The sequence below is a fragment of the Papio anubis genome, chromosome 5, assembly GCF_008728515.1.
Source record: "Papio anubis isolate 15944 chromosome 5, Panubis1.0, whole genome shotgun sequence".
NCBI lineage: Eukaryota > Metazoa > Chordata > Mammalia > Primates > Cercopithecidae > Papio > Papio anubis.
This window is the reverse complement of record NC_044980.1, coordinates 31,950,271-31,970,610: the sequence shown is the minus strand read 5'-3', so window position 1 is coordinate 31,970,610 and position 20,340 is coordinate 31,950,271. Positions and strand designations below refer to the sequence as shown.

At 43.4% G+C, this 20,340-nt stretch overlaps 1 protein-coding gene across 4 annotated transcripts in view; it reads right to left on the bottom strand.

The window, feature by feature from the left end:
• Nucleotides 1-10,274, bottom strand: part of NPR3 (natriuretic peptide receptor 3) — an 82,370-nt gene extending 72,096 nt beyond the window's left edge. Inside the window, exon 1 of one of the 4 annotated variants that reach the window (XM_009208228.4) lies at nucleotides 9,150-10,274. In XM_009208228.4, coding sequence (XP_009206492.1) covers nucleotides 9,150-9,270 — 121 coding nt within the window. In that variant the 5' untranslated portion in view covers nucleotides 9,271-10,274. Of the gene's footprint in view, nucleotides 1-7,413; nucleotides 8,805-9,149 lie in introns of those variants that run through there. The other 3 variants (XM_031666101.1, XM_003899546.4, XM_009208227.4) reach the window with 3 other exon arrangements.
• Nucleotides 10,275-20,340: the final 10,066 nt, after the last annotated feature.

Sequence of the window (20,340 nt, the reverse complement as noted above, 5' to 3'; positions counted from 1 at the left end):
TACTGTACCCAACTTCCAGTTAATTCTAAATTTAGAAGGAAAAGAGGGATATTACTGCATGGAAGCAAAGCAGAGTATGCCATGTCCTACACACTGAAAATATGATACCAAAAATGAAAAACTCAACAGTAACTTTAAAAGTGGCCAAGGAAATATCCAAACAAGATGAATTACAAAAAAAAAAAAAAAAAAGATAGGTGGTAAACAGAAGGTAAGAAAAGTAGAGGATTATTCCAGGAGGTCTAGCATCCAAATTAGAAAAAACCTAGAAAGAGGAAATAGAGAAAATGAAAAGGATACAAGTATCACAGAAATAATTTAAGAAGTATTCCCAGAATTAAAAGATATGAGTTTCTGGATAAAAGAGGCCTATTGAGTACACAAGGAAGAGGAGAAGAGTCTAAAAATTTCCAGGAAAGCAAAGCAACGAACAATAAGTTCAGAATCCAAACTGATTCCAGATTTCTAATAACAATGTTAGAATTTAGAAGACAGTAAAGCAATACTGTCACATTTTGAGGGAAATTATTTCCAACCTAGAATACTATAATTATGTATAAAGGTATGATGAAAATTTTTAGTCACAAAACATCTCAAACTTTCGGCCTTATTCATCCTTTCTCAGAAAGCTCTTGGTAGATGTGCTCCACCAAAACAAAAACATAATCAAAAAAGAGAAACACACAGGGATCTAGCTCAACAGACAGGTGATGGAAGCCACAGGAGGATGTTGAAGAACCCACAGTGGCCAACTGTGCAAAATATCTACAAAATAACTGGGATGCAAGGCTGGTTCAACATATGCAAATCAATAACGTAATTCATCACATGAACAGAACCAACAACAAAAACCACATGATTATCTCAATAGATACAGAAAAGGCCTTCGACAAAATTCAGCAATGCTTCATGCTAAAAACTCTCAATAAACTAGGTATTGAAGGAATGTATCTCAAAATAATAAGAGCTATTTATGACAAATCCACAACCAATATCATACCGAATTGGCAAAAACTGGAAGCATTCCCTTTGAAAACTGGCACAAGACAAGGATGCCCTCTCTCACCACTCCTATTCAACATAGTGTTGGAAGTTCTGGCCAGGGCAATCAGGCAAGAGAAAGAAATAAAGGGTATTAAATTAGGAAATGAGGAGGTCAAATTTGTCCCTGTTTGCAGATGACATGATTGTATATTTAGAAAACCCCATTATCTCAGCCAAAAATCTCCTTAAGCTGATAAGCAACTTCAGCAAAGTGTCACAATACAAAATCAATGTGCAAAAATCACAAGCATTCCTATACACCAATAACAGACAAACAGAGAGCCAAATCATGAGTGAACTCCCATTCACAATTGCTACAAAGAGAATAAAATACCTAGGAATCCAACTTACAAGGGATGTGAAGGACCTCTTCAAGGAGAACTACAAACCACTGCTCAACAAAAATAAAATAAAATAAAACGAAAGAGGACACAAACAAATGGAATAATATTCTATGCTCATGGATAGAAAGAATCAGTATCATGAAAATGGCCATATTGCCCAAAGTAATTTATAGATTCAATGCCATCCCCATCAAGCTACCAATGACTTTCTTCACAGAATTGGAAAAAACTACTCTAAAGTTCATATGGAATCAAAAAAGAGCCCACATTGCCAAGACAATCCTAAGCAAAAAGAACAAAGCTGGAGGCATCATGCTACCTGACTTCAAACTATACTACAAGGCAACAGCAACCAAAACAGCATGGCACTGGTACCAAAACAGAGATATAGACCAATGGAACAGAACAGAGCCCTCAGAAATAATGTCACACATCTACAGCCATCTGATCTTTGACAAACTTGACAAAAACAAGAAATGGGGGAAGGATTCCCTATTTAATAAATGGTGCTGGGAAAACTGGCTGGCCATCTGTAGAAAGTTGAAACTGGATCCCTTCCTTACACCTTACACAAAAATTAATTCAAGATGGATTAAAGACTTAAATGCTAGACCTAAAACCATTTTAAAAACCCAGAAGAAAATCTAGGCAATACCTTTCAGGACACAGGCATGGGCAAGGACTTCATGACTAAAACACCAAAAGCAATGGCAACAAAAGTCAAAATAGACAAATGGGATCTAATTAAACTAGAGAGCTTCTGCACAGCAAAAGAAACTACCATCAGAGTGAACAGACAACCTACAGAATGGGAGAAAATGTTTGCAATCTCCCCATCTAACAAAGGGCTAATATCCAGAATCTCCAAAGAACTCAAACAAATTTACAAGAAAAAAACAAACAATCCCATCAGAAAGTAGGCAAAGGATATGAACAGACACTTCTCAAAGGAAGACATTTATGCAGCCAACAGATACATGAAAAAATGTTCATCATCACTGGTCATCAGAGAAATGCAAATCAAAATCACAATGAGATGGCATCTCACGCCAGTTAGAATGGCAATCATTAAAAAGTCAGGAAACAACAGATGCTGGAGAGGATGTGGAGCAATAGGAACACTTTTACACTGTTGGTGGGAGTGTAAATTAGTTCAAAGATTGTGGAAGACAGCGTGGTGATTCCTCAAGGATCTAGAACTAGAATAACCATTTGACCCAGCAATACCATTACTGGGTATATATACCCAAAGGATTATAAATCATGCTGGATAAAGACACATGCACAAATATGTTTATTTCAGCGCTATTCACAATAGCAAAGACTTGGAACCAACCCAAATGTCCATCAATGATAGACTGGATTAAGAAAATGTGGCACATATACACCACGGAATACCATGTAGCCACAAAAAAGGCTGAGTTCATGTCCTTTGCAGAGAAATGGATGAAGCTGGAAACCATCATTCTCGGCAAACTGTCACAAGGACAGAAAACCAAACACATGTTCTCACTCATAGGTGGGAATTGAACAATGAGATCACTTGGACACAGGGTGGAGAACATCACACACCAGGGCCTGTTGATGGGTGGGGGACTGGGGGAGGGATAGCATTAGGAGAAATTCCTTATGCAAATGATGACTTGATGGGGTGAAGCAAACCAACATGGCACATGTATACCTATGTATCAAACCTGCACATTGTGCACATGTGCCCTAGAACTTAAAGTAGCATAATTTAAAAAAAAACTCAGGAGATTTAAAATAAAGAATTAGAAGATTACTTAATTATAAATCCATAGGAAATTAAGCAAATAAACAAAAATGGACTTTTTTAACTCCAAGGAAAATAACTAGGGGAAAAAAGGAAATGGCAACATAAGAGCCTATGTGACTTAACCTTAACTATCGTTTAGAAAGTAATGATAATGCTCATACTGAATACTGGGCTAACTAAAAAGATTGTGTAAGAGATGGGGTCTAGCTACATTGCCCAGGCTGGAATGCAGTGGCTATTCAAATAGTGCAATCCATAGTCTCAAACTCTTGGACTCAAGCAATCCTCCTGTCTCAGCCTACTGAGAAAAATTTTGACACAACCATATTGGAAAGATGACTGGAAAGAAAGCTTGCATGTGTGGTTAACAGGCAATAGAACGATCGAGAAGAGAATTTTCTTCCACTAGGATTCCAAGAGATAAGACCTAAAACTGAAAAAAAAGGAGCATGTTATTAAGAGATATGAAGGCCAATACCTAACAGCTAACAAGAATTGAGAGTGAAAAATGGAGAGTAGGAGACAGGAACCTTTTTATCCTCATAAACCTTGTGTAGTTTTCTCACTTTCTATAGCTGTAGAACTAAACTTTGGTAAAAAGTAAATCTAATTTTTTTCAAAAAAGGTTTCCCTCTGGTTGTTTCTACACTACATAGCAATGCATATTGTTTGCAAAATGGAGATTGAATCTTTATTTCTGTTGTTCCTAAAGCTCCATCTACTCCAAAGGCCTTTAGAATTTCCACACTGCAGCCTACAAAGCTCCTTTTTTCCCCCGCTGTGTTAGTTATTTTACACTTATCATGGGTTCTTTCCTTAAAAATGCTGCTAACTGACCACTCGGTCATTTACCCCAGACTAATTCTAAAAATAAATGACTCTTGTATGGATTAAATACTGTTATCTCTATCTCTACCAACTGTATAATGTTATACAGTCATTATGCAGGCCCAGATTAATGACATACTAATAACTAAAAGGATACAACTACAGTTCTTCACATAACAACATTTGCGTTAGGATACTTCTAGTTCTGCACCATATAAAGTGCATCGACAAAACAACTACTGGCTTTTATTGCTTGAAAAAATTATTTCTAAGCCTGTCTTCTTAAAACTAAATTTATTGTTAAGTGTGTGGAATACTGAGGGCAGTAGCTGGCTGTATAAGGAAATTCACTTTAAATAAAGATAATTGTTTTTAAAAATAATATATGTTCAGGTCTGTTTATTTTAGTGGTATTAGCAAAAGACATGACAGGAAAAAAGATTTTAAATTATTGACTTAGATGGTAAATCCTTAAAATGAAGGAATAATTGACGTCCCTTAGTTTTTCTTTCTATAGTACGCCATGTGAAATTTTAGTCGCTTTATTATTTGAGATGCTGGCATGGTCAGTGTTTTACGTGTTCAAACATGTGTGATTTGGTTTTAAAGAGAAACTTAAGTCCAAAAAAAAAGTAATGTCAATGTTCTCACCAAAAGAGGGAGGAACTCTCTCTACTTTAATTCATAATGCTTAATAGGGAATTTTTAAAAGCAAAAATACTGTCAGTTGCATTTTCACACTTGGGTGAGAATATTAGTTTGAAGAGGCCTGATTCTCACCCCACACATTGCTTCACAGAGAAGAAAACTCACATAAGGAAACCAGCCAAATCCAGAGCATCTGCATCTCAGTCCAGGGTTCTTTCCCATGGCATGGCCTCACCCTTGGGGTAAAGTGATTATCATCATATATAAAACAATAACTACAATGAAACCGCACATTTATTGAGCACTTTGTATTCGCCTGGCACTGCTCCCACGCATTCCTGGGTTAGCTCCTCTAACCCTCCCAGTTTCCTAAAGACGTGGGTGCTCTGACTACCCCCACTTTACCTAAGGAGCTTGAGGTACAGAGGTTTCATAGCAGTCCAAGATCCCCAGTCGGTGACCGAGCCACAAACTTCACTGCAACCATATACCGAAGCCCTATTTAATACATTAACTTCTTATGGTAAAGTAACTGTGTTATTTCAATGTGTTTGTAAAAGGTCCCCTAAGAGAGCTTTGTTATTAGGCAACTTTCTCTCTTGAGTGTAAGGAATTTCAGGGTGGAAGGGCGAGGACGATTAGAGAAACTGTTGTGTTTCATATTTCTAAATATCTGCCAGGTCACTGTTGGAAATCTTTTTTAGAGTAAGAATTGTAAAATACTAATCTTATCACTTGTAAAATATACAGGTCAGTTAAGCAAGCTTTCACCACTCAATGCAAACTTGGAGGAAAAAAAAAAAAAGGCAAAGAGACTTCAGCGGAACGTCTATAAGGCTTTTGAAATTAAAAAATAATTCCCAGCAGCCGACTGCAGCCCTAGTCCTCTGAAGCCCGGGGCGCACCAGTCCCCAGGCCCACCAGGGCACTGCTGTCCGCCCAGTCCCAGGCCTCAGCCACTGCTGTGAGGCTGAGGGGCCCCGGCAGCGATCTGCCCTCCTCTGGGCTCACACACGCCCTTGGTTTTGTATCCCAGGCCACGTGCGCCGGGGCAGCCGCTGACATTGGGACCTACAGGGTAGTGGCATTACGGACAAGTCAGCAAACCGCGGATCTCGCCCGTAGGGTGACACACCCCAAGCCCCAGCCCGCCTTAGGAAGTCTCTGACTTTTAGCTCCTAGCCCTCGAAAGCCGAGAACTAAAGAAGCAGGTTCCGGGAACCATAGCAGCCCGGGGCGCAGACTCCCCCATGGAGGCTGCAGAAACCCGGCGACTGCGAGTTGGGAGCTTAGATGTGGGTTCCTTGCCGAGGCGTGGCAAGCCCGCAGCCGTTGGACACACGTGCCCTTTTTCACAATCGGCAAAGCCCGCGCCCCGCCTGCTTGGCTGGCAGGGATTCGGCACAGACAGCCTGGAGTTCGAGAGCTCAAAACTTGGCCAGGCATTCCTACTGTCAAACACCTCTCGCCTCTTTGCTCTAAAGGGTGAGTCCCAGGTGGCCAAGATGGCAAGGCGGTGACTGCAGCGCCAATATTGATGGCTTCTCTGTCCACTCTCACCTGTTCCTGGGGCCCTGGCCTCAGGTTGCGCTGTCCCCTACGACCAACGCCCAGGTGCCCGGCCATGCCAAGTTGTGGACGCGCCCCGCGCCTGGCTCAGCTCCGCTCCCCTTCGGTCTCATTCGCGTGGCACTGGGGTCTCGGGGAGCTTTGCCGGGATTGCACCACTCAGATTCCAGGTGCGTGAGCGCCGAGGGGGAGCAGAGACCGTATTCCCTCATCGCTGTGCTCCTAATCCCTGACTGGAGGGAGGAGGGATCGCCGCTATGCTGGGATCTCAGCCCGCCTTCCCTCAGATTCTACCCTACAGTAAAATGGGCCACACTGGCGATTACACGTCCGCGTCCACCCGCTCCCCGCAGCCATAGCCACCATCCTTAGCCTCGAGCCCTTTGTTCAGTTGGGTTTTATTCCAACACCCAAAGACCCATGGAGAAAATTTGGAGGACAGGTGGAAAGAAGATTCAGCTCCCGTTTCTTCTAAAGGTACTCCCGCAAAGCTTAGCTCTGGGCGCATTAGAGACTGCGTTGCAGAACACGCCGGGGGAAGTGAGTGCAGCCAGAATTCAGACACACAGGGGCATTTTTGATGGAAACCACAGAAGTTCGTTTATAAGGGGCTGGAAGGGAAATGAAAGGAATGAGAAGAGTGGTTCAATAAGCCTTTAAAAGAAACCTGGGGTCTGTGGAAACAACAGCCAGGGAAACCCCGAGAGCAGGCCAGCCAAGTGGTGACGCCTAGCTGCGAGGCGTCCGCGGACGCTTCCGCACTAAGTTGGGGCGCAAGCCGGCAAAGGACTGAGGAACAAGTTCTTTCCGTCTCGGATGCTTCAGACCGTGGATGGAGCCAGTCACTGGGAGTGCGCCCCCTAATCGCCAGCCCAGTGCTGGCAAAGTGGAAACCGGGAAGAAAAAGCACCCAAGTGGTTTGACAGCACCTGTTGGACCTGGGCACGCAGGAGCTGCGGGCTCAGACGCCCTCCCCTCCAACCCCTTCACCTCCCTGGGACGCTCTATGTACACCCCTCGACCGCGATGGGCGGTCGTCAAAGGTCATCGCAGCCACACAGCGCATACCTGAACGAGTGCCCGCGCGTACCCGCCCTCAGCGCCGCAAGGGGGAGTGGGGTCTGCAGAGTGGACGGGTGTGCAGGGAGAGCCTCGGAGAGCGGTTGGGTTAGGGCCCGGGGTCCGGGACGCGCCCCTGCTCACCTCTCTCACTGGCCTGGATATTGCGCACGATGTCTTCCAGATCCAAGTCTTTGGTCTCGTCGAAACTGTAGATGGACGTGTGCAAACCCTCCTCCTGGAAGACCTCGTGGACCCCCTCGAGGGTGAAGAAGCAGTTCCGCTCCAGCTTGTCGTCGCTGTAGACCAGTGCAGCGCGGCTCCAGTGGTGGTGGCGGAACAGCGCGAGCATCATTTCGCCCATCTTGGCGTAGGCGGGCGCCACGCGCGTGAGGTGAGAGTACTCAGAGTCCTTGTGCTGGAAGCCGGCGGCCAGCGCCCCGGCCGACAGCATGGGCAGGTCCCAATGCGATGCAAGCCGGGCCACTGGCGCTGCTGCATACTCGCACACTGGCCCCAGGATAAGGTCAGGCTTGGTGCCCCGCGCCGCCGCCACGCGGTCTACCAAGCTGAAGAGCGCACGGTTCCCACAGTCCGAGTCCTCGTAAGCCACCTGGAAGCGAGTGCCCGGCGGCAGGAGCCGCCTCCCAGTCCCGTTGCCCTCCACGCTGCGCAGAGCGTACTCGATGGCCGGCCGCACTCGGGTCAGTGAAAACAAGTACGAGTCATCCTGGGGCAGTAACACCAACACCTCGATCTTCTGTGGCGGCAGCGCCTCTCTCTCCCGGCGTCCGCCGCCTATGCCCGCGCCCCCGCCGCCGCCGCCAGCGCCACCGCCACCAGTGCCGCCTGCCAGCAATGCCCAGCCGAGTAGGACGCACGGGGAGAAAGTGAGCACCAGCAGAGACCGCATCGTGCCTCAAGAAAGCGCTTGCCCTCGCCGCCGACTCGCCCTCTGCCCCCCACCCACCCTTCCTCTTTCCTCCCCACTCTTCTCTCCAAGGTCCCTGCGCCCCCTTGGGCGCTTTAACGAAATAGAATACCCCCTTCAGTAATGCGCCAAAAGATAGAGAGGAAGCGTCCTTCTTTGCAATGTCACTAGTTTTTCTTAAAAAAAGAAAAAAAGAAAAAAGAAAAAGTTCACCGGGTGTAAACCTGTGCGTCTGTACTATACATATATATACTTGTATATATTCGCCCTCCCTTTATACATATACTATTTTGCTTAGAGGTGGCTTCTTATTTGGGCGTTGCTAAGGTTGCTTTTGAAAGCGTTTTTGTAAAAGAAAAAAAAAAAGTTAGACTTGTCCAAGTGTTTGTAATTGACGATGCATCTCCCTCGCGTTTGATCTCATTGATTCGCGCCGGTTCCTGGATCCATAGCCCGCGTTTAAATAGCGTGGCAGCGGCTGAGCGTGTTACCACACATGGCGCTCCGAGGCCGGGCTTGTATTTCCAGCCGGTAGGGTGGGTAGGGGTGGGAAGAAGTGAGGGCTGGGCTGGGGGAGTCTCTCATTAACATTCTTACATCAGGGCTCCTCCCCGCACCCCTTCCCTACCCATCGCGCCCCTGTCCCTAACCACCACTCCCCGCCGGCCCTCGGCCTTTTCCTTAAAGCTGAAATCGCCCACGTCTGCACCGGCAGGAGCCCCCACCACGCCGCGTGCCTCTGCGATCCCCGCCTCTCCCTTGCCAGCTCCAGCTCCTGGCTTTAAACAAGGAAATGTGCTTTAAAGTAGAGAAATGCGCGCGCGCACGCACACGTACACACACACAGCGTGCAAAAAAAAGAAAACAACAACAACAGGACTGGGAGAAAGGGTTGGTTCTAGAAATTGTGGTTTCGGTGCAATAATCCTTAGGTGCCGCTTGCTCTCACCTTTCTGGTTGCGGCCACATTCCCTCCCGACGCACCGACGCGGGGCGAGCACCTGACCTTCCTGGTCCCTGGGTGCAAGGTCAGGGAACAAGGACCAAGGTCCCAGTGCAGATGGCTCCATCGCGGACCTGGTGTGCCCGGCTGGCCCGGGCGTCACCCACACCCCGCCTTCCTCAGCCCCGCGCCAGCCCCCTCCCGCTGGGCCACGCAGGTTCGCGCTGGAATCGCAGTGGTGCCGGGGTCACAGTGTCCCAGTTCATGGACCCTCCGTCAGCTCACTGAGAGCTGGAAAGTGAAACTTGTTGCTCCCAAAGGCGAGCGAACGGTTCAACTTCTGGAGGTGTCACAAAGCTTGGAAAGCATCCCCAAAGCGTCCTCGGGGCTTTGTTTGCTAAACCAGGTACCTAAATAAAGGGACTGCCTTTCCCAAAACGTTCCCGGTAGGTCCCCCGGGTACGACACACGCTCCCCTCCAACCTGAGCGCTCAAAGATCCAACCGCTCGTCATCTGGAGCGCTCCAGGCACTGTGCCGTGGTTCCGCGACGCCAAGAAAAGTTCTGCCTCGGAGACCCAGTCCTTTCACTGGCCACAGCCACAACAGCGGTGGAGACCGGAGGGAAGCGGCTCTGGAGAAGTCGGTGACCAGAGGAGCATCGCGGGAGTCCGCCGTGCGGCTGGGCAGGTCAAAACGGAACTGGACCTTCTTCTGCAAGTCATTTGCAATGTGAACGTGCTACACTAGGAGGGAGAATTCTGACAATTAAGTCATGCACATTTAAATACATTGAAAATGTGTTAAAATGGTCTTTCATTTAACTAGGCGTCCGTATCCACAAATTTCTTCTAGTCTCAGACCAACGCCCTCTTTCGGCAGAAACTTGCACCCGACTCAACCCGGGTGCGGCAGTCCCAGACGCGGCGTTTTTTACTCCGAGGCCCTAATGCGCTCTGGTTCTCACTTGCGACGGGTAAAAAGGCAAACTGGGGTTTCTGGAGATATGGCAACTTCTGGCGTCAGCGCTCGCCGCCCTTAACAGCACTCTCATCACTCTTTCTGGAAACGTCAATGTGATTATGGGTAATGTTTCAGCTTCTGGGTCATTTAGATTTCAGATTATGCACTGTGATCCTGAAATCTTCCCCGTTAAGTAGGAGCTTCTAATTCCTGCGAGAATTTCCATTTATTTAATTAGCGCCACTAACCAGGAGCAAAAGAGACGTCTGTATAAAATTTAATTCCACAAACAGGTAATCCACACACACTGAAAATTGAGATTTAGTGCTTCACAGCAATTACATCTTTCCTGAATTTGCAGAACGACAGGCATTTATGGCAGCATGTATTTAAAAAAAAAAAAAAAAAAAAAAGAACAACAACAACAACAAAACAAGAGCTAAATCATGAATTCCAAGGGTCTTAATGGATTTCAAAACTGGTTGCCAGGAGACATCAAGGAACCAGGGTTTCCTGTTACTCCGCGGTATGCCCTGTGTCTGGGGAACACCAGCCAATGGCGATATGATTCTGCTGTGTGTGGTGTGGGTTTATGCGGAGAGCCTGGGGTTTCAGTGGCACCAGTGTGAACGCCTGTCCCATCCCAGATGCAACCCAACCTCGCCCGCAGTTCAACAGCAGGGCAGTGCACCTAAGTTAGGGGTGAGTGCCCGTAGCCTCTCCGCAGCTTTTGGACAAGAGCTCTCGACTTGCAGTTTGTCACACTTAAGAGCACCAACAAGACCAAGCTGCGGAAGGGAAGAGACCCCAAACCATGCAGCGGAACGAATAAAAAACAAATGCCAGTGTTATGCTTTTGCTGAGGCTCAAAACACCCCTTATGAATTCCAAGGAGCAACAATTAAGATTTTTTTAAAAGCTTTTCAAATGAAAAGAGTCACAAGATTATAGGAGGACCCACCAAGTAATGTAAGTGTATGGATTTCAGTGTTATGGGTTTGTTTACTTTCCATCAAATTAGAATTTTTGCAACCAACTAAAAGTTTGTGTAAATATGTAGTTCTAAATCTTCAGACCAGAAGACTTAAATCACCCAGCCTGACACCCCTTACTCTCTAGATGAATTAAGGCCCAAACAGTATAAATTATATACTTAAATACCTCTTCATCCCCTGAGAATATTTTTAAATTGGATTGGATTCAAAACAAACCATGGACCACCAGTTACATCATGTAAAAGTGTTAGGAACAAAGTTAATTCCTACTCTAAGTAATAACATTCTTTATATCAATTTTTTATATATATAGCTAAGTTTTGAGGCTACTACAGCACAATAAACCCACAAATAACATTTTATAGTAGAATTTTTACAGCACTTTAGTCACAATAATGAACCAAAAGAACAAAAAAAGGAAAAAATAGAAATAACTCATTTCTTTGACTCGATTTTTAAACATTATTTCTTTCAATTCTGTAAAACACTGAAATGGGGAAAAAATAAGTATTTTTTTTTAACATTCAAAAGAGTGGTAACCTTTTTACTAGGTGCTTCCTTTCTGGCTTCAGTTGTTGAATGAAACCAAAGGAAAATTATCGGAAAATGCTACAAAATGAAAGAAAATTAGCCATTTGAAAGAAAGACGATGTTAGCCCTAAACAGGATATTTCCAAAACTAATAGACTTTTTATGAGGTTTAGAAATGTCTTACTTAAGATCCACAAACCATGTTTCATTGTTTTGGGGGTTTTTTTTGTTTTTTTTTTTTTTTTGGTTTTTTTTTTTTAAGCTACTACAATAAGGTGGCAAGTTTTCTATAAAGTATTCAACGGTTCGTTTTTCAGCTCTATGAAATGAAATTACTGTCTATACGTTATTTCTCACACCAGGAACGACAGCATTAATATAGGGAAACTAACATGTGATTCTTTGAAGTGTATTAGAAATTCTATCAGAAGTAAGTTTTCTCCACCAACCCTAACAGTCTTTGCAACTCTTCTCCCTTGGCATCCTGGCTGCAACCTCTAAAGTAAGAACCCATCCAGATTTTCAAAGGGCCTTTTCTACCTCGTTGAGCCAGTCCTAAAGTTGTACTCAAGAATACCCCTGTGAAGCCTGTGGCCCACAATAAAATACCTTCTGAGGCCAGAATTGTTGAAAACACACTCCCCCCTAGAGGCAGAAAAGATGAAAGAACATTACAAATAATTCAAGAACATTTCTATAATGTAATGAGTGTTGAGATTTCATTCTTTACATACAGTTGCTGTTTTAGAGGGAACTATTCAAGAAGTGGGGAAAAAAATCAATGGATGCCAAAAAATTAAATTAAAACTTTGCCTCTGGGTTCTCACTTTCCTTGGCAGGAACTTCATTAACTTACCCTTTTTCTTCTATTATACAAATCTATTATTTTAATTTTCCAGCACTATAAATAATAGTAATTTTATATTTTTTCTAATTAAATTTATGATTCAATTTCTTCAGAAGCTGCAGCTAAATGTGACCTTAAGGGGTTCTTTTGAAAACACACAGTTGTTTCTGTATTATAATCCTCTTAGATTTCTATCAACTACAATCTTTTTATCACTTCTTTGAAGATGTTCTGAGGCAAAGTGACATTTAGAAAGACTTCTGAAAAATGTATAGTCTGTGATTTAACCTGAATACTGGCATGAGATTTGCAAGCTATATGAAGAACTCTCATATCATTGATTTATAGACAAGTTACTTTATGTAGATTATTATATTCACAAAAATGAGTGTATGAGGGGACTTCAAAAAGTTCATGTAAAATGGAATTAAAAGATAAAAATTTAAAATATGAACTTTATTTCTTAACATAAGATTCATCAAGTTCAAGACACTCTTCTGAGTGGTGATCTCAACCGTGTAGTTTATCCCTAAAAAACCAAGGGTCCTGGAAACTTAACCATGTCAATGTAATCTTTATTAAATGGAAACAAAAACAAAAACAATGAGTGCCCTTTACAGATTTATTTAAGATCTGGAAACAAAGAGAAGTCAGAAGCCAGATCAGGACTGTGAGGTAGATATCTAATGATTTCCCATCAAAACTCTCACAGAATCACCTTTGTTTGATGAGAGGAATGAGGAGGAGTATTGTTGTGGTGGGGAAGAAGTCTCTGGTGAAGTTTCCCAGACATTTCTCTGCAAAGTTTTGCCTAACTTTGTCAAAACACTTTCATAATAAACAAAAATTATCATTCTTTGATCCTCCAGAAAGTCAACAAGCAAAATGCCTTAAGCATTCCAAGAAACCGTTGCCATAACCTTGGCTCTTGACCACTTCCACCTCTTGGTAGCTACTGCTTTCATTGTGTTTGTCTTCAGGATCATGTTGGTAAAGCAGTGTTTCATCCCCTGTGTTGAAATGACAACACAGGGGCCATTCTTGCATTGACATAAGGAAATAACTGAGACTGGGTAATTTATAAAGAAAAGATGTTTAATTGGCTCATGGTTCTGCAGGATGTACAAGAAGCATGGCACCAGAATCTTCGCAGCTTCCAATGAGGGCCTCAGCAAGCTTACAAGAATGGCAGAAGGCGAATGGGGAGCAGGCACCTCACATGCTGAGAGAGAGTGCAGAGTTGGCAGGGAGGTGCCACACACTTAAACAACCAGATCTCATGAGAATTCACTCACTATTGCCAAGAACAGCACCAAGTCATGAGGAATACTCCCCCATGACCCAAACATCTCCCACCAGGCCCCGCCACTGACACTGAGGATTACAATTCAGCATGAGATTTGGCAGGGACAGTTCTCCAAATAAATGCTTTGGGATCTTTCATTTGTTTAAAATTTCCATTGAAAGTTCTGCTTTTGTCTTCAACTAATCTGGCTGCAACAGTTTTGGCACCCATGGACTGGAATATTTGCTGAACTTTAATTTTTCGTCGGAAATGTGTAAGCTGAACCAATTGAGATATCTATGGTGTCGATTATTGTTTCTACTGTTAATTGCTGGTCTTCCTCGTTGATATGGTTTGGATCTGTGTCCTTGCCCAAATCTCATGTTGAATTACAATCCCCAATATTTAAAAGGGGTTTGGTGGGAGGTGATTGGGTCATGGGGGCAGTTTCTCATCCCCCTTGGTGCTGCCATGGTGATAGAGTTCTCATAAAATCTAATTGTTTAAAAGTGTGTAGCATCTCCCCCTCCACATCCCTCCTCCTCCTGCTCCAGCCATGTAAGACATGCCTCCTTCCCCTTTGCCTTCTGCCGTGATTGTAAGTTTCCTGAGGTCTCCCCAGAAGCTGAGCAGACGGCCATCATCTTGCTTCCTGTATAGCCTGCAGAACTGTGAACCAATCAAACCTCTTTTTTTTCATATAAATTACCCAATCTCAGGTATTTCTTTATAGCAGTGTGAGAATGGACTAATACAGGCATGAACAAGGCTGGTTGGTTTGTTTTTTCTCAAAACTTGATGTGGATGGTCTGCCACTGTGGGCTTCATTATCAACATCATCTTGTCCCTTCTCACAATGAGTTATCTATTTATACACTTCTGATTTCCTTAAGGCATTGTCCCCACAAGCTTTTTGTAAAGCATCAATTACTTCACCATTTTTCAACCCAAGCTTCACTGTAAATTTAATGTTTCTCCTTCCTTCAATTTCAGCAGAATTCATTTTGCTCTGATAGTGCCTCAAATTGAATCCTATTCAGACATGTCATAAAAAGTTAGTATAAGTTTGTTAAAAAATAATTTTGAAATCTATGCATAGTTTTTTCATAATACACATATTCCACAAACTTTTTGAAGACCCCTTATATGCACTTCAACTTCATGCATACCAATACTGACTACATTTAATGGCCTTATTTAGTTGTACGCTGCCTTCTTCCAAAAAGGATTTGAGAAAGCACACAAATATATAAAATCAAATTTTAGAAAACTTTCCTGCACTGGCTGGGGAGTGCAGGAAATGGGCATTGGGCCATGTGCAAATGCCAGTGCATGTTGCAGAGCCACTGGGTCTTACTCTCTTGTAATAGCCTCAGAAATGATCTCCTCTCCCATCTCAGTTTCCATAACATTGCTCAGATTTGTGATCACACCAAACTGTATTTCCATTTGCAGGAAAATATGTCTGGGTTGGGATCTAGTCTCTAGGGTGGTATACTGTGTTAAGATCATGCATTTAGAAACCTCATAAACCTGTCTATGCATTATCACCTAACCTGTTTAACCTTCACTTTCTCAATTTTCTCACTTCTAAAATAGAGATATCAATTGGGAGACAGAGCAAGCTAGCTAAATAGAAGCTCCATCAGTTGTCCTCCCCACAGGAACACCAAATTGAACAACTACACACACACACACACACACACACACACCCAAAAGAACACTTCATAAGAACCAAAAACCAGATGATAAATCACAGTACCTGGTTTTCATTTCATATCACTGAAATGGGTACTAAAAAGGGTAGGAAAGACAGCCTTGAATTGCCAATGCTACCCTTCCCCCTTCCCCCTTTCCCCTTCCCCCATCCTCCAGCAGCAGCCACGTGGTGTGGAGACAGAATCTGTGCACTTGAGAGACAGAGTGCAATGACTGTGGGACTTTGCACTGGGACTCAGTGCTGCCCTTTAACAGCAGAACGTAACACTGAGCAGAACTCAGCCAGTGCCTATGGAGGGAGCATTTACACTAGCCCTAACCAGAGGGGAATCATCCATCCTAGTGGTTGGAACCTGAGATACAACAAGCCTTGCCACAGTGGGCTAAAGTGCTCTGGGTTCTAGATAAACTTGAAAGGCAGTCTAGGCCACAGGGATTGCAATTTGTGGGCAAGTCCTGGTGCTGTGCTAGGCGTGGAGCCAGTGGACATGGGGGGCACATGACCTAGAGAGACACCAGCCAGGGTGGCCAAAGCAGTGCTTGCACCCCACCATCTCCCAAACCCAGGCAGCGCAGCTTGCAGCTCCATGAGAGACTCCTTCCTTCCACTTCAGGAGAAGAAATGGAAGAGAAAAGAGGACTATCTGGCAATTTTGATACCAGCTCAGCCACAGTAGGATAAACCACCAAAAGGAGTCCTGAGGCCCCCATTCCAGGCCCTAGCTCCCAGATGACATTTCTAGACATACTCTGGGCAAGGAGGGAACCTGCTGCCTTGAAGGGAAGGACCCAGTCCCGGCAGGATTCATCGCCTGCAGACTAAAGAGCCTTTGGGCCCTGAATAGTCAGCAGTAATAGCCAGGAAGTATTTGCTATGGGCCTTTGGTGAAACCCAGGGCTATGCTGGCTTTAGGTGTGACCCAGGACATTCCCAGCCATGGTGGCTACTGGGGGAGGCTCCTTCTGCTTGAGAAAAGGAAAGGGAATAATAAAGGGGACTTTGTCTCCTTAAGTACCAGCTTAAGTACCAACTCAGCCACAGTGGCATAGAACACTAAACGGGCTTTTGGGGTCCCCAATTCCAGGCCTTGGCTCTTGGAAATGGAGACCCCAAGAAGCCATTGGATGGCATTTATGGACATTTCCTGGGCCAGAGGGGAGCCCAGTGCCCTGAAGGGAGACTTCCAGGCCTGGCAGCATTTATGACAAGCTAACTGAAGAGTCCTTGGGCCATAAGTGAACATCAGCAGTAGCCAGGAAGTCACTCATCATAATCCTGAAGTGGTGATGACCACAGAGAGAGATTCCTTTGCTTATGGAAAGGGAAGAGAATAGTGGCACAGAATTTGGCATGTGGCTTGGGTACCAGCTCAGCCACTGTAGACTAGAGAGCCAGGTAGATCCTAAGGTTTCCAACTTTAGGCTCTGGCTCCTGGATGGCATCTCTGAACCCACCTGGGGACAGGGGGAGCTCACCATCCTGAAGAGAAGAACACAAGCCCGGCTGGCTTTTCCACCTGCTAATTGTAGAGCCCTAGGGCCTTGAGTGAACCTAACTGCTAACAAGGCAGTGGTTACTACAGACCTTGCGCAATACCCACTGCTGTGCTGGCTTCAGGTCTGACCCAGCACAGTCCCAGTGGTAGTGGCCACCACAGGGGTACTTATGTCAGCCCTCCCCAGCTTCAGGCAGCTCAGCACAGAGAGAGAGAGAGACTCCATTTGTTTGGCAGAAAATAAATGGAAGAAAAGAAGAGTCTCTGTCTGGTAATCCAGAGTACTCTTTCATATCTCATCCAAGACCACCGAGGCAGTACTTCTATAAGTCTGCAAAAGCCACAGCATGACTGGGCTTGGGATACCCCCTAATGCAGATGCAGAGGCAGTGACCAAAAACTTAGATTACCATACCCAAGTCCCTTTGAATACCTGGAAAGCCTTCCCAGGAAGGATGTGTATAAACAAGCCCAGACTGTAAAGACGACAATAGAAACCTAACTTTTCAATGCCCAAACACTGACAAACACCCACAAGTATCAAGATCATCTAGGAAAACATGACCTCACCAAATGAACTAAATAAGGCAACAAGGATCAATCCTGGGGAGACAAAGATATGGGATCGTTCAGGCAGAGAATTCAAAATAGCTGTTTTGAGGAAGCTCAATGAAATCCAAGATAACACAGGGAAGGAATTCACAGTCCTATAAGATAAATTCAACAAAGAGATTGAAATAATTTAAAAGAATAAAGGAGAAATTCTGGAGTTGAAAATGCAAATGACCTACTGAAAAATGCATCAGAATCTCTTAATAGCAGAAGTGATCATGCAGAAGAAATAATTAGTGAACATGAGGACAGGATATTTGAAAATACATAGTCAGAGGAAACAAAAGAAAAAATAATTTTTAAAAAACAGCCAGCAGACACATGAAAAAATGCTCATCATCACTGACCATCAGACAAATGCAAATCAAAACCACAATGAGATACCGTCTCACACCAGTTAGAATGGCAATCATTAAAATGTCAGGAAACAGATGCTGGAGAGGATGTGGAGAAATAGGAACACTTTTACACTGTTGGTGGGAGTGTAAATTAGTTCAACCATTGTGGAAGACAGTGTAGCAATTCCTCAAGGATACAGAACTAGAAATACCATTTGACCCAGCCATCCTATTACTGGGTATATACCCAAAGGATTATAAATCATGCTACTATAAAGACACATGCACACGTATGTTTATTGCGGCACTATTAACAATAGCAAAGACTTGGAACCAACCCAAATGTCCATCAGTGATAGACTGGATTAAGAAAATATGGCACATATACACCATGGAATACTATACAGCCATAAAAAAGGATGAGTTCATGTCCTCAGCAGGGACATGGATGAACCTGGAAAGCATCATTCTCAGCAACCTATCACAAGGACAGAAAACCAAACACAACATGTTCTCACTCATAGGTGGGAACTGAACAATGAGAACACATGGACACAGGGCGAGGAACATCACACACTGGGGCCTGTTGGGAGGTGCGGGGCTGGGGGAGGGAACAGCATTAGGAGAAATACCTAATGTAAATGATGACTTGATGGGTGCAGCAAACCAACATGGCACATGTATACCTATGTAACAAACTTGCATGTTGTGCACATGTACCCTAGAACTTAAAGTATAATTTTAAAAAGAAAAAATAATTTAAAAGAAAACAATGAAGTACATCTACCAAATCTAGAAAATAGCCTTAGAGGGGCAAATTCAAGAGTTACTGGCCTTAAAGAGGAGGTAGAGAGAGTGATGCAGCAGAAAGTTTATTCAAAGGGATAATAACGAGAACTTTCCAAACCTAGAAAAAGATATCAATATTCAAGTATAAGAAGGTTATAGAACACCAACCAGACTTAACCCAAAAAAGAACTTGAGACATTTAATTATGAAACTCCTAATGGTCAAAGATAAAGAAAGGATCCTAAAAGCAGCAAGAGAAAAAGAAACGAATAACATACAATGGAGCTTCAATACATCTGGCAGCAAACTTCTCAGTAGGAACCTTAGAGGCCAGGAGAGAGTGGCACAACATATTTAAAGTGTGAAGGAAAAAACTTTTAAACTAGAATAGTATATCTGGTGAAAATATTCTTCAAACATGACAGAAAATTAAACATTCTCCCAGAAGTACAAAAGCTAAGGATTTTGTCAGTACCAGACCTGTCCTACAAGAAATGCTCAAGGGAGTGATTCAATCTGAAAGAAAAGGACATTAATGAGTAATAAGAAACCATCTGAAGGTACAAAACTCACTATTACTGTGTAATAGTAGGTACACAGAAAAGCACAGAATATTATAACATTGTAATTGTGGTGTGTAAACTACTCATAAATTGAGTAGAATGACAACAACATAAACTAATCAAAAATAATAACTACAAGAGCTTTTCAAGACATACACAATACAAGAAAATATAAATACAAATGACAAAAAATTAAAAAGCAGGAGGATGAAGTTAAAGTGCAGAGTTTTTGCAAACACCGCATGTTCTCACTCATAAGTGGGAGTTGAACAATAAGAACACATGGACACAGGGAGGGGAACAGCACACACCGGAACCAGTCAGGGGTTAGGGGATGAGTGGAGGGACAGCATTAGGACAAATAGCTAATGCACGCGGGGCTTAAAACCTAGATGATGGGTTGATTTGATAGGTGCAGCAAACCACCATGACACACATATACCTATGTAACAAACCTACACATTCTGCACTTGTATCCCGGAACTTAAAGTAAAATAAAATAATAAAAAATACAAAAATGAAGTGCAGAGTTTTTGTTCATTTGCTTTTTGTTGTTTGTTAGTTTGTTTATGCAATCAGTGTTAAGTTGCCATCAGTCTAAAATAAGTGGGTTATATTATTTGCAAGCATCATAGTAACCTCAAATTAAAAACATACAACACATACACAAAAAATAAAAAGCAAGAAATTAAAACATACCATCGGAGAAAATCACCCTCACTAAAAGGAAGACAAGAAAGAATGAAACAAGAGAAGACCACAAAAGTAATCAGAATACTAATAACAAACTGGCAGGAGTTAAGTCCTTACTTATCAATAATAACATCAAATGTAAATGGACTAAACTCTCCAATCAAAAGACATAAACTGGCTGAATGGATTTAAAAACACAAGATCCGACCATCTGTTGTGTACAAGAAACACACTTTGCTTACAAAGACACGCATAGACTGAAAATAAAGGGATGGAAAAGATATTCCATGCAAATAGAAACTGAAATAGGGCAGGAGTAGCTATACTTAGACAAAATATATTTTAAGATAAAAACTACAAAAAGAGA